Source organism: Herpailurus yagouaroundi, unplaced genomic scaffold, assembly GCF_014898765.1.
Source record: "Herpailurus yagouaroundi ecotype Mexico unplaced genomic scaffold, PumYag 203, whole genome shotgun sequence".
In the NCBI taxonomy this organism is placed as follows: Eukaryota; Metazoa; Chordata; class Mammalia; order Carnivora; family Felidae; genus Herpailurus; species Herpailurus yagouaroundi.
The window spans coordinates 7,837,275-7,849,569 of NW_024412434.1; the positions used below are offsets into that span (position 1 = coordinate 7,837,275).

Consider the following 12,295-nt stretch of genomic DNA (forward strand, 5'->3'; position numbering starts at 1 on the left):
GAGAGAGAAAGTGTGAGTGGGGGAGGGGCAGAGAGTATCGCAAGCAGGCTCCGCATTGTTAGTGCAGAGCCTGATGTGGGGCTTGAGTTCATGAACCGTGAGATCATGACCTGAGCTGAAATCAAGGGTTCGGCACTCAACCGACTGAGCCACCTAGGAGCCCCCTCTAGTAACAAACTTTTAATTTAAAAAATATTTTTGAAAACATTATGCCTAAAAATTAAATACAAATTTGAGCAAACTTAACAGAGAAAATATTTAAAATGTGTATTTCACTCACTCATACAAAAATTCTGAGCAGCCACTATGTGCTGACCTTTCTAGGTTTGGGAGGTAGACAAAATGCAAAAGACAAATTTTGTGCTTGCATTCTGCCTTTCACATCCAAGGTAATAATCCTGTAACTACCTAAAAGGGATAAGAAAACGTATTGTGATGCTAACACAGCCACATAGGATGATCAAACTAAGCGATGGTACCCACCTTAAAAAAGGAAAAAGATCCTGTTTATAAAGTGCATACAATGGTGTCAAGGGCCTGTGAATCTTAAATCTTCCCACCTGTCATAAAGGCAGGCCATTCCCACACCCCAGCCATTTTCCTGTAGGATATATACACGCGGTACAGATGTTCTGTGACACATCTTAGAGTGTTGTCAAGTGTTTTCTGCCTACACCCTTGTCCTAAAAAGTCAGAATGGTTTCCTTGGATGTAAAGGCGTCATCCGAACCAAACAGGCCTGTGAAAGCATCCCTACCTTGAGGGGCCTCTAATGATTACTGGTTCCGTTGATTAAACGTGTCTAGAGAGCACATTTCACAATAAAAACAGGTACGGAGTTAGGTTTTGGTAACCAGTAGTAAGTTGCAGTAAAGGAAAGAAAGGAAGGTAGGGAAGGGAAGAAGAAAAGAAATAAAGGAAGAGAAAAGAAAAAAAGCTAGTTGCTGTTTCATGCCTATCTCCCAAGGTGTAAGGACCAAAATCAAAACCCTTGAAGAAAAAGTTTCTTTACAAATTGTAAGTTGATTTTTTTCCATAGCCCTTTTTCTTAATCCCTTTCAACAAGTATTTCTGGGGTACTTCCTACGTATCAGACACTGTTCTCTCGAAGAAAATGAACGAACAGTGACGGTGTTTTTAGATGGGAGGTCAGAACAGGCTTCTGTGTGTCCTTCGAGAAGAGACTGAATGGGCGGCAAGCTGTACAAGTCTCCAAGAACAGAGCTTTCCAGCCAGATATTTAAAAAACCCTGAGGTGAGACTGCAGTGAGAGGGAGAATCTAGTGGGTATTCAGGGCCTTGAGCACAAGCTACAGGGAGAGGTTTGGACTTTGTTGTATGTGAACTCATCGACCAGAATGATACATGCTTCTCATTTCTCTCTGGCATAGAGAACAGACCGGGTACATGTGGTGGTGGTGGCGGTAAGCGGACTAGGCAATCATGCCAGCAGTCTAGTTGGTTCATAGATGATCGTGGGTTAGAATAGAGTTGTAAACATGGAGGTAATGAGCGCTCAGATCCAAAATATATTTTGGAGACCAGGTTTGATGGATTAAATACAGGGTGCTAGACAAAGGATGCTTCCTCCGTTTGGGTCTCAAGCAATGGGGAATGACAGGATCAATTACTGAAAATGGGGACACTAGGGAATGAAGTCTGAGGCACAAGGCTTTTTTTTTTTTTTTTTTTTTTTTTTTTTTTTGAGAACTTGCCACGTTAAGGCAAGTATCTACAATGACTGCTGTTTGGAGCTGAAGGGTTCAAGACTGGAGGTTAATGTGGATGAAACTGACCGAAGATTGGGATTCTCAGAGCCAAGGGCCAAGATGAGATCACCTAGGCAGACTGTACTTTCAGGGCACTCCCAAAACTCAGAGGTCAGGAAAAAAGGGTACAGCAAATTAGAAGAGGATCTCAAGACCTCAAAAGATTAAGCTAAATTTTTCATCAAAATAGTGCAATTAAATTATATGGAAACTACTGAATCGTAGTAAAACTTTTGCAGTAATTTGGTATTTTCTTACTCAAATGCAAATTATGCACTCTAAGACTAAGACTTTCAAAAGACTGTTCTGAAATAACTGCACAATATAGTCAAAACATATTTATTACTTTAAGTGTCATTTTGTACACTTCAGTACAAATACAAGAATATAGCCATATATACAGGTATTGAAAAGAAATCCGTATATTCAAAACCCACATCTAAATACAGTAGCTTTAAGTCCTCAACTACAATAGTTCCGGTTTGCAGAATAAATTACTTTGTGCCCCCCCTTTGAAATAATCCCTTAAAGCTAGTTATGTTTAAACAATAGATTGTTGGAAATGGGATAACAATTCACTTTGCAAAGTTTTAAGCACCTCCTTTCCAAGGTTTCAGAAGTGTGAAATGTATATAAAATTGAGAAGATAAAACCATTCGTTTGGGTTATTAAAAGAAGCATCAGGTCTTTAAAAAGAGCTGAAGAATGGAGTTTTCAGTGTGCTTAAAATCTGGAGTCATAGTCCAAGGTTTGAAATGAAAAATTAGTCAAACTAGTTAAACAGAAAACAATGTAAAAGTAGGAAATCTGGTTCTTCAGGGTAAAGACTTCCTAACAGACTCACCTTCACAAAATACGTTTTATTACGACACCAGTTTTTAAGGTTTGAATAGAAGACTGCTAATGTCCTTTTAAAATAAAAACCCTGAGGTTTCCTAGGGACTCTTTGCATTCTTATTTTCAAATTATCTGAGCCAAGGTGCCCATCAAAATGAGATACGTGTTCCAAGCCATGGCAACAGGCCGACTGTATGAAGAATCTTCTTGGGTATCATGCCTATCTTAAGAAATACTCCCTGGTTATCTCAAGAAGGTTTGTAGCTGGACACAATGTATTAAACACAATGACTGAGATAATTTACTACAGAATAATAAGTGAATCAAATATTGTAAAAATATTTCCACAAAAATTTTAATTGTTTAAAAATTCACCAGGAAATTTCATATTAGGCATCTTCTCCTATATATATATGTATGTGAGCAATTCATTTAGGGATGTAAACATTTTTTCAAAGCAAATGAATAAGGTGACATAGATCCATAAACTATTAGCAAATAAAATTCCAATTTACCTTAAACCACAAGTCAAGTTGCCATCTGACCAGGAAACATTCGCCTACTACATCACAAACTGCTCACTTCTTTCCAGGAAAGATACAGGACTCCATCAGTTAAGAGTTCTCGCTTAACATTGCCCTTTGGAGTTTCATTTACATGCACTAATCAAGCCCAGCAAATGTTAACAATCTTACAGGTATGAACATTCCATGAGGATAGAATTTGACAGTTGTCTTTTCTTACATTTTTAAAAGGAAGCTCAAGTTACAACAACAACAAAAAAAAATCAGTTTCCAGTAGAAGACTGTGATTCCTCTTAATTACACTGGAACATTTATGTATTTTAGAAAGTATCATCCATACTATCACTTACAGTTTACTTTTTTAAAGTTTACTGAAAGGTTTGAGCATTATCTTCTATACTTTAAATATGCTTAAAGCACAAGAGCAATTTTGGAATTTTCGTATCCCAGAATGCAACAACATGTCTAACATCACAAAATAAGCCCTTGGTGCTGGCAGTTCTGAAAGCACATAAATACATCTGCCTCAATAGGAAAAAAGTCTCTAAATCGGTTAAGATTTTTGAAATTGAAATTAAATTTTCTGCATAAAGAAACCCTTGTGATTTGATAGAATACTGGCAGTGTCATGCTAAGGCCATGTGACCAATATTTTAGAAAAGAAAAAAAAAAAGCCAAGGTAATTTTATAGTAGCAATAGTTTCTTTTTTTATTTTAATATACTTTAGGAAACAATATACAAAGCTGAGCTTTCCCACCATTTCCAGGTAACAGAAGGAAGCTCCAATGACACAAATTTAGCGTTTTGTGATGGCTAAGAACAGCAGTCAGCACCAGACTTGAACAGTTAGCTACAACACAAACATCCTTCAAAATGAAATGTCATAATAGCAAGACAGGTTAAACCAGGGTTTATAACAAATGACAACCACTTGGGAAGTGACTTAATCATTCTTGTTGAATTTCTTAGTTCATTAAATATCTTATACACAATTTCCTGTTAATATGCTTTAAACAAAACCTCCCTTAAGGAATTATTTCAATTAAGTATAAATATTCAACAAGAATAGTTCTGATAAAGAATCCCCAGGTAGTTCAATTTCTAATATGCATTGACCGAAGGAAAAGAAAAATAACAATTTTTGTTTGTTTTAACATGTTTATTACAACAGATACAATTCACATCTGGCTAGCTCTGTTTCCTCTTTCCCCTCCCACAACCATGTTCATTGGGCCATTTCTTTCTAGTTGAGCAATCAATGTACTTTCAGCACACATGCCCAGCAGTACTTTTAAGTCCATTCTTACAGGGTGCAAATGGATTTCAATAATTTATACAAACAAGTGGGTTATGCTCAATCACTGCAATTTTAAGCTACTGTACACGGGAATGAAAAGGTTATAGAAAAGTGCCATAGCAACAGTGCCTTAAGAAAGGAGAAAAAGAGGAGCCTTAAAAAAATGGATAAAATCAGATCGAGGATTTCAGAGGGAAATGGAACACACTGAAGAAATGAAAAACATTTCTCTGCAAAACAAATGGAGAAGCACTGCTCTTGATCAGGTGCAAGTGTGGAAACAGTTGTTTCATGGTATTTTGTACACTGCCCATATGGTTCAAAATCGTATCCTTAGACACAGATCGCCTGGCGCTTGCACTGAATTTTTGAAAATGCAAGATTTCTGAATGATAAATTAACCCCCCAAATTTTTTTTAAAAAAGCTAATTTTGCAGACAGGTTTACATGTAAAAGGCTAGGTATTTAGCCACCTCAGCATTGATTAGTTTTGGATGTCTAAGCTCTGTTACACATGGCTTCCCATGGCTTCACTCTACAAAACATATTTACAACGTGAAGAATACATCTACAAGAAATCTACATTTCAAGGGTTTTACAAATCAATCTTGTATCTTTCCCCTGAATTGACTCTCACAGACCCCATCCCCTTGTCATTTCCTTTGCCCAGCTTAACGGTCCAAAGTCTACTTAAATGCAGCTCAAAAATGTTAAGATCGGGCAATAGAGATTTACAGTTCCTGTACGCAAAACCATGTGCAATTATTCACATCTTCACACCATGAAGGAATTCTGATTTTTTAGCTTTTCGAGTTCCTTAATTTGTTGTCTCAAAAATAGTATCCTGAAAAATAAAAGAAGGCATTAGAACTCATGTAATTCATATAAATGTTACCAAAAACCAAATTTTTAACTACAGATATTATCTTAAAAAAAGACAAAAGGAGTAACTGCAGTTCAGACTAAGTAATTAAATATGGGTTTGTTAACACAAAATGACCAGTGAGTATATGATGCGTATTAAAGTATTACGATGACAAAAGTTAGAATGTTCCTAGTTTCCTAAAAATTCCAATTAATTTGAATATAAAGATTAACAACATTTTTTTTTTTTTTTAAGTTTGAGAGCGAGAGTGCGAGCGTGTGTGCACGAGTGGGGGGTGGGCAGAAGGCAGAAAGAGAGAATCCCAAGCAGGCTCTGCACTGTCAGCACAGAGCCTGATGCGGGGCTTGTACTCACAACCTGAGCGGAAACCAAGAGTCGGGTGCTTAACTGACTGAGCCAGCCGGGTGCCCCGATATTAAGACCGACTTATAAAATGTATTTGTTTACTGTATCATCAGAGACCCACACACAAAAGGCAGCAGAGATTAAATAGGAGATAAACTTAGACTGCATGACTTCTGGGCCACAATCCAGTAAGCCTAGAATTAGGAGGCTAATCGTTTTGAAGAACAATTCCCAACATAAATACAGACCCATAAAAACGGAGCCATGTCACAGTCCAAGTGACACATATATTTAAAATAAATGTTAGGGGCGCCTGGGTGGCGCAGTCGGTTAAGCGTCCGACTTCAGCCAGGTCATGATCTCGCGGTCCGTGAGTTCGAGCCCCGCGTCGGGCTCTGGGCTGATGGCTCAGAGCCTGGAGCCTGTTTCCGATTCTGTGTCTCCCTCTCTCTCTGCCCCTCCCCGTTCATGCTCTGTCTCTCTCTGTCCCAAAAATAAATAAACGTTAAAATAAATGTTAGTAAAACACCAACTCCACAGGCAACCAGATTTCCAGGAGCTTCGTGAAACTGTTCCCCTTCTGGCCCTCTCTTCTGTGAAGTGGGCCATTTACCGCCTGTAGCAGTGGATTAGGCGTGATCCTAAGAGGGACGGGCTGGTATTTACCCGTGTACACTTGTGTCAACAGTTGAGGCTGCAAGTTCCTACAAGTCAAACCATCTATCTTACCAAGCCAAAATGAAGTCAAGCTTTGTGTCTATTAGAAGTACTTTCAGAGCAATCCTAGAGTACACAACTCTCAAGTGATACTCAAAATGTACCTCCAGATGTTTTAGTGACTGCAAGATGCGTTACTTTTCCAAGCTAAGGATAAACTCCAACTTAGTGTTTACTAAATATCTGTGGTTTCATGTTAAGAGTAACTCTACCTATAAACCAGTGACTTACACAGACAGGATGTGAAGCCATTAAAAGTTTGTCCTTCATTCTGTAATCAGCATTTAAAAAATATCTATACTATTTATTGGAATGTAGGTATCCTTACTGGAGTATGATACTAGATTAAGAAATAGGAGACAGGAAGAATTTAAGTGAAAACAATTCAGAAAATAGATATACTTGTTGGGACAACTATAGTCTTACTGTAATTCCCAAGGGATCCACAGATGATCCAAACACCATGTAAATAACGATTTGAAATTTCAGCTGAAACAAGCATCCTCAGAATCCCATGCTCAATTAAAGAAGAGACCCTTTGTAATCAGCTGCTGCCAACATTTCACTTTTAAAAAATAGTTTTATTTTTTAAAAATTCCTGTATACCTAACATGCAGTGTTGCAACATTTCACTTCTTTTTTCTTTTTTGAGAAAGAGAAAAAGCATGCAAGCACAAGTCGGGGAGGGACAGAAAGAGGAGAGGGAGAATCTTAAGCGAGGTCCATGCTCAATGGGGAGCCCCATTGTGAAGCTTCATCTCACAACCATGGGGATCATGACCTGAGCCGAAATCAAGAGTCGAACGCTTAGCCAACTGAGCCACCCAGGCACACAAACATTTTTTTAAAACTTACTGTACCTTACAGAGTTCTAACATAAGGGGAAAAGAAGTCTATCGCAGCATTTACCATGGGTTAGAGAATTAAAATCTAGATGCCATTACCATTCACCAGGAGTACTATTAAACTATAAAAATGCAGTTACAGTAGTATGGAACATGATATAGCAGAAGGAACTTTAAATATCAGAAGTGAGATGTGGTTTATATTCTTCACATGAAGATATACAACGCTCACACAAAAATGGATTTCAGTGAAAAACTTACCTTTGCTCTCGCAAAGTTGCTTGAATTTCACATACTCGGACTAAAGATCTTAAATTTTTTAATTCAGTACAAATTTCTGACATGTGAACACTTCCCATATTATGGGCTTCTTCTCGCAATCTTGATGCCTATAGTTAAAGAAATACAAATCGTGGAAAATATGTCACGATCACATACCAAAAAAACATCAAACTGCTGAGTAGAACTTTAAACCAAGATTACAAAATAATCCTTTTATTTTTTTAAAAGTTTATTTTACTTATTGAGAGAGAAAGGGTGCGTGTGCAAGCAGGGCACGGGCAGAGAGAATCCCAAGCAGGCTCTCCATGTCGTGCTGCCACAGGCCTCGATCTCACAAAACCAGGAGATCATGACCTGAGCCAAAATCAAGAGTGGAACGCTTAACTGACTGAGCTACCCAGCCGCCCCTAATTCTTTTCCTTTAAATCCACACCTCTCTCTCTGCCCCTCCCCCACTTGTGCTCTCTCTCTTGAAAATAAACATTTAAAAAATAATAATAAAAATAAAATTGAATTGAATTAAATTAAAAAAAGAAAACCCATCGCTAATGGTGGAAAGTACTTTTCAAAGATTTCCCCTTCAACTGCTTGAGAAAACAGTCTTTCCAATTTCAGTAATGCACAGCACTAGGACAGATCTCATGATTTGTGGTTAATAAAAGATGCTGAGTCAGCTAGAGTAAAGTTCAGGTGTAACGCTGATAAAAAGGCCTCACTGTTTTCTTGTGTCATAAGACACACAACATTATCTCTGTGAACCGAGAGAAAATTTCAGACAGTCAGTAATCTGCTCAAAGGGAGAAGCCAGTGGCAGTTAACTGCACTGTCCAAAGGTCCCTCACTACAAAGCAAAACTGTTGCCTCACTTCTAGTTGCTAGTCTAGTGGAGAGAACGACGTAAGACTAACCATACGAACGGGTTCTAAATATCAGAGTGGCCAGCTGAGTGGAAAAAACACTATGGCTTTGATGTGAGCTCCATCATGATTTAACTAGGTGACCTTGATATAGAATTTATTTGGTCGTAAGGGACTCATTGGTAAAATGGGAAAACTCATTACCTGCAATGGTTAACAGTTTTGAGAAGTGGAGAAAATAAAGGACTCAGCACAGGTGCTAACTGCTGAGTATTTGATAACGGTAGCTGTAACAGTAATTATTTTAATAGGATAAAAAGTCACCTCATAAATACCCTATAGTTATTTATCAAATATTTTATAAAATGACTACAGACAATCTAATTAGAAATTAGTTATTTTAAAATGTAGCTTACATTCAGTGATTTGGATTAGATTTTCTAAAACTAGAAGTTGTATTTTCGTCACTCACCCAAAGGTAAAACATCTTCTGTGAATCATGTAACATACCTGCTTCTCTGCATGATCTGCAGGCCATCCTTGAACATGTTTTATGAGATTTTCATTGAAGTGTGCTGCTAGCGTAGGTGTTAATGAACATGTAGGTCGAGCAGATGAATTCTGTGGTACAACTGTTGCATTTGATGCATTACTACTAGAAGTATGATTTGGACCAGGTGATGGACTTCTCTGGCTACTGGAAGAGAAAACAAAGTTGAGTGTGTAGTATGTTTAAAAAAGTAGGTATCCTAGAAAGTGTCAATACCTTCTATTAATTTAAAGATATCCAAATTCCTAAGAAAAATTTGTTATTTGAACATCAAATAAATAGAATTTAAAATCCAAACTGTATTTATATCGTGTATTCCTCTCCACACTTTAAGGGGGAAAAAGAGCCCTTTTAACACTAATGTCAGTTAAATTTAAACTACCACTGCTCTCTAAATTTGACAACAGAAACTGTTGATTTCGTATACCAGAGACACTAATAAGAATGTTAGAAACGGTCCAGTTTTAACCGTTGTAGATACAAGGAACAACGGAGTATTCTATTTTACATACATGTAGATATGGAGGGGAAAAAAATCTATTGCCTTTGCTTAACATCAGAACGAAATACTGAATTAGAGGGTAGATAATGTGAAGCAAAATACAGGCATTTTATTGGAGAGCAATGAAGGAGTTTAGTGGCAAAATAAGACCAAAAAAGTTAACACTCTGAGATTGGTTATCTTCTTTTAAAACTGTATGGTTTGGGCTAGGGTTTGGGGATATGGTGGTGAGAACCAAAAATTTAATCACCCAAGTTGATTTCCTACCTGCTTCACCAGACTTGGCTCTGAATGAATTTCAGTTATTTCCAAAAACTAAATCTCCCAAAGGATGAAGAGTTTTCATCACTGAGGATATTTAAAATAATACTGCCGCCTCTAAAGACAATTTAAAAGAAGAGTTTCCCAAAAATGTTCTGAGCAATGGCAACATTGCTGGAGTAAGAAGACAGCTTCCCAAGGTGATTATTTTGAAGGGAACAACTCTCATTTGGATGTATAAGTTCTGAAATGCTTGTTTAGAAAACAACAATAAAAACAACAGTTGAATTATTTTGCCACCTCATAGCAAGAAATAAAAATAGGAAAATCAATCAAATGAAAATCATTTAAAGTCGTATTTGTTAATTAACAAAGAAAGTGACAACACAACACAGCCCTATCTGACAAGCAATCCACATAGGGGTCAGAGTTAAAGCTATCAGGAAAACCTGACACAGACCAGTTGGGAAATAAATACTGGCCCAAGTCTTAGATGTAACATTTTTGGCTTCGTCAATACACTCAAAATCTAAAACTGCTATGAGGTTAAAAATGCTGTCATTTCCAACAAGTAAAGTATTATACACTCATGTGCCCTCTATACAAGTATCACATATTGTTAATCCCATCATATTCCACTAAGTAAAATTCTAAAGAAAGGAATCACTTTCTTCAAGAATAACCCAGCTTCACTACTAGAGATAAATCACCTAGTTGTAATAAGATTTCCCTTTATAAATCTTATAATGCACAAAACAAAGGCTATCCATGGATTCTTCCAAGATCAAGTTCTATTACACATATATATTTATAATATTCAAACAATGCAGCATGCAATATTAAGGAAAAAATGTTTCAACACCTATCAACTTACTTTGAGCGCTGAAGACTTCGAGGAGAGACAGGTTCATGACCTTGCTGCTTGTCAGCAGTTACAGGCTGCTGTGTGGCCGATTGTGAAACCGGTCCTTGCTTAACTACTGGAGTACTAACCTGAAATGTCAAAATCTGGTGAGATATCCTTCTATCACATAAGACAAATACCATGGAAACTAAATAAAAGCAAAAGTACTATCAATGAAAAGTACCTATTATTTCTATTCTTTAGTAATTTGTTTAAGATAACACAAACTGTCCTAATTCTGTTTCATAATAAAATTAGTATTAGCGATACAGACATATTTAATAGTATAAATCATGGTAATTTAAGGCCCCCAAATCCACACACCCCTCCAAATCTGGTTGAAAAATCTTGAACTGTGAAAAATCTAGAGATTTAAAGAAGTGAAATCAAGTAAGTTCCCCAAGTTCATGTAGTTAGAAGACAGTCAAGTTTTGAGACTAGGATCTAATTTCTTCATAAAACGGCCCAAGGCCGTTAAGACTACTTTCTGGGTGCCTGGGGGTTCATTTGGTTTAGTGTCCAACTTCGGCTCAGGTCATGATCTTGTAGTTCGTCAGTTCGAGTCCCGCATCGGGCTCTGTGCTGACAGCTCGGAGCCTGGAGCCTCCTTTGGAATCTGTCTCCCCTGCTCTCTCTCTCTGCTCCTTCCCCCTCCTCTCTCTCAAAAATAAATAAACATTTAAAAAAATTATTTAAAAAAAGACTACTTTCTTAGCACAACAGTCTAAGAAACTAGTTCTCCTAATGTTGTGCCAATGTTGTGCCTACTGTTGTGGAAAGTTTTCTTTCCAATATGCTAAAATAGCTTTTCTGATTTACTGTTACTTATAGATCAAGAAAAATTAATGTTAACACATCACATAAATACAGCTGGCTCAAATTTCAACGACATGTGCAGAGAATGTATAGATTGGCCTATATATTGGTATAGGTATGGCCCATGCAAAATTCAACTGGAGTGGTCTTCAAAGAGATGTTACCCTGTAGAGGCGGAACAAGAAGAGGTCCATCATTGTCAGTGGCGATACATATACTAGGCAGGTTCAGATGCCACTGAGAGGGAAAACAAGTAGTTTTAAACATAAGCCCCAAATTAAGGCGCAAAGGCAACAACAGCCATTTGTGATTAAGTCACATCCTCCGATAGCAGTTATTTTTTTCTTTTCTTTTTTTGATTAATTTTCTCCAAAACAAATCTGTGGCTAGCCTGGTAAACTTCTGAATGTAAAAGAACATGTCCTTTTATAAAGACCATTTTTAGAAGATCTATAGAATACCAAATGTCCACTTAAAAAAAAAAAAACTTGAAAAAGTTTTGTTTTTTTTTTTAAATTTTGTTTTAATGTTTATTTTTGAGAGAGAGAGAGAGGGAGAGGGAGAGAGAGCGCGCGCGCGCGCGCGCACGCGGGAGGGTCAGAGAGAAGGGACACACAGAATCTGAACTCACGAACCGGGAGATCATGACCCGAGCTGAAGTCGACCGCTTAACCAACTGAGCCACCCAGGAACCCCGAAAAAGTTTTTGAATGCAAAAAATTGATAGCCATATGCTTAAGGGATTTGAAATGCTAATTTTATAACTGACTATAAAACTACACTACCACTTACTTCCCTTTCAGTCATCATTTATTATACTCTTAAGACACCACCCTGAAGTTAAGTTTTAAGCTCTAAGGATAAGGCCTAAGAATAAGGTCTCTTTAGCTGAAACTCACAAT

The 12,295-nt window shown here is 37.3% G+C and overlaps 1 protein-coding gene across 12 annotated transcripts in view; it reads right to left on the bottom strand.

Annotated features, from left to right (window-relative positions):
• Positions 1-2,092: 2,092 nt before the first annotated feature.
• WAC (WW domain containing adaptor with coiled-coil) overlaps positions 2,093-12,295 on the bottom strand; it is an 88,624-nt gene continuing 78,421 nt past the window's right edge. For all 12 annotated transcript variants that reach the window (XM_040451102.1, XM_040451095.1, XM_040451097.1 and 9 more), the window contains 4 exons: positions 10,548-10,666; positions 8,871-9,057; positions 7,483-7,610; positions 2,093-5,272 (listed from right to left, as the gene is read on the bottom strand). In XM_040451102.1, coding sequence (XP_040307036.1) covers positions 5,203-5,272; positions 7,483-7,610; positions 8,871-9,057; positions 10,548-10,666 — 504 coding nt within the window. In that variant the 3' untranslated portion in view covers positions 2,093-5,202. The remainder of the gene's footprint in view (positions 5,273-7,482; positions 7,611-8,870; positions 9,058-10,547; positions 10,667-12,295) is intronic.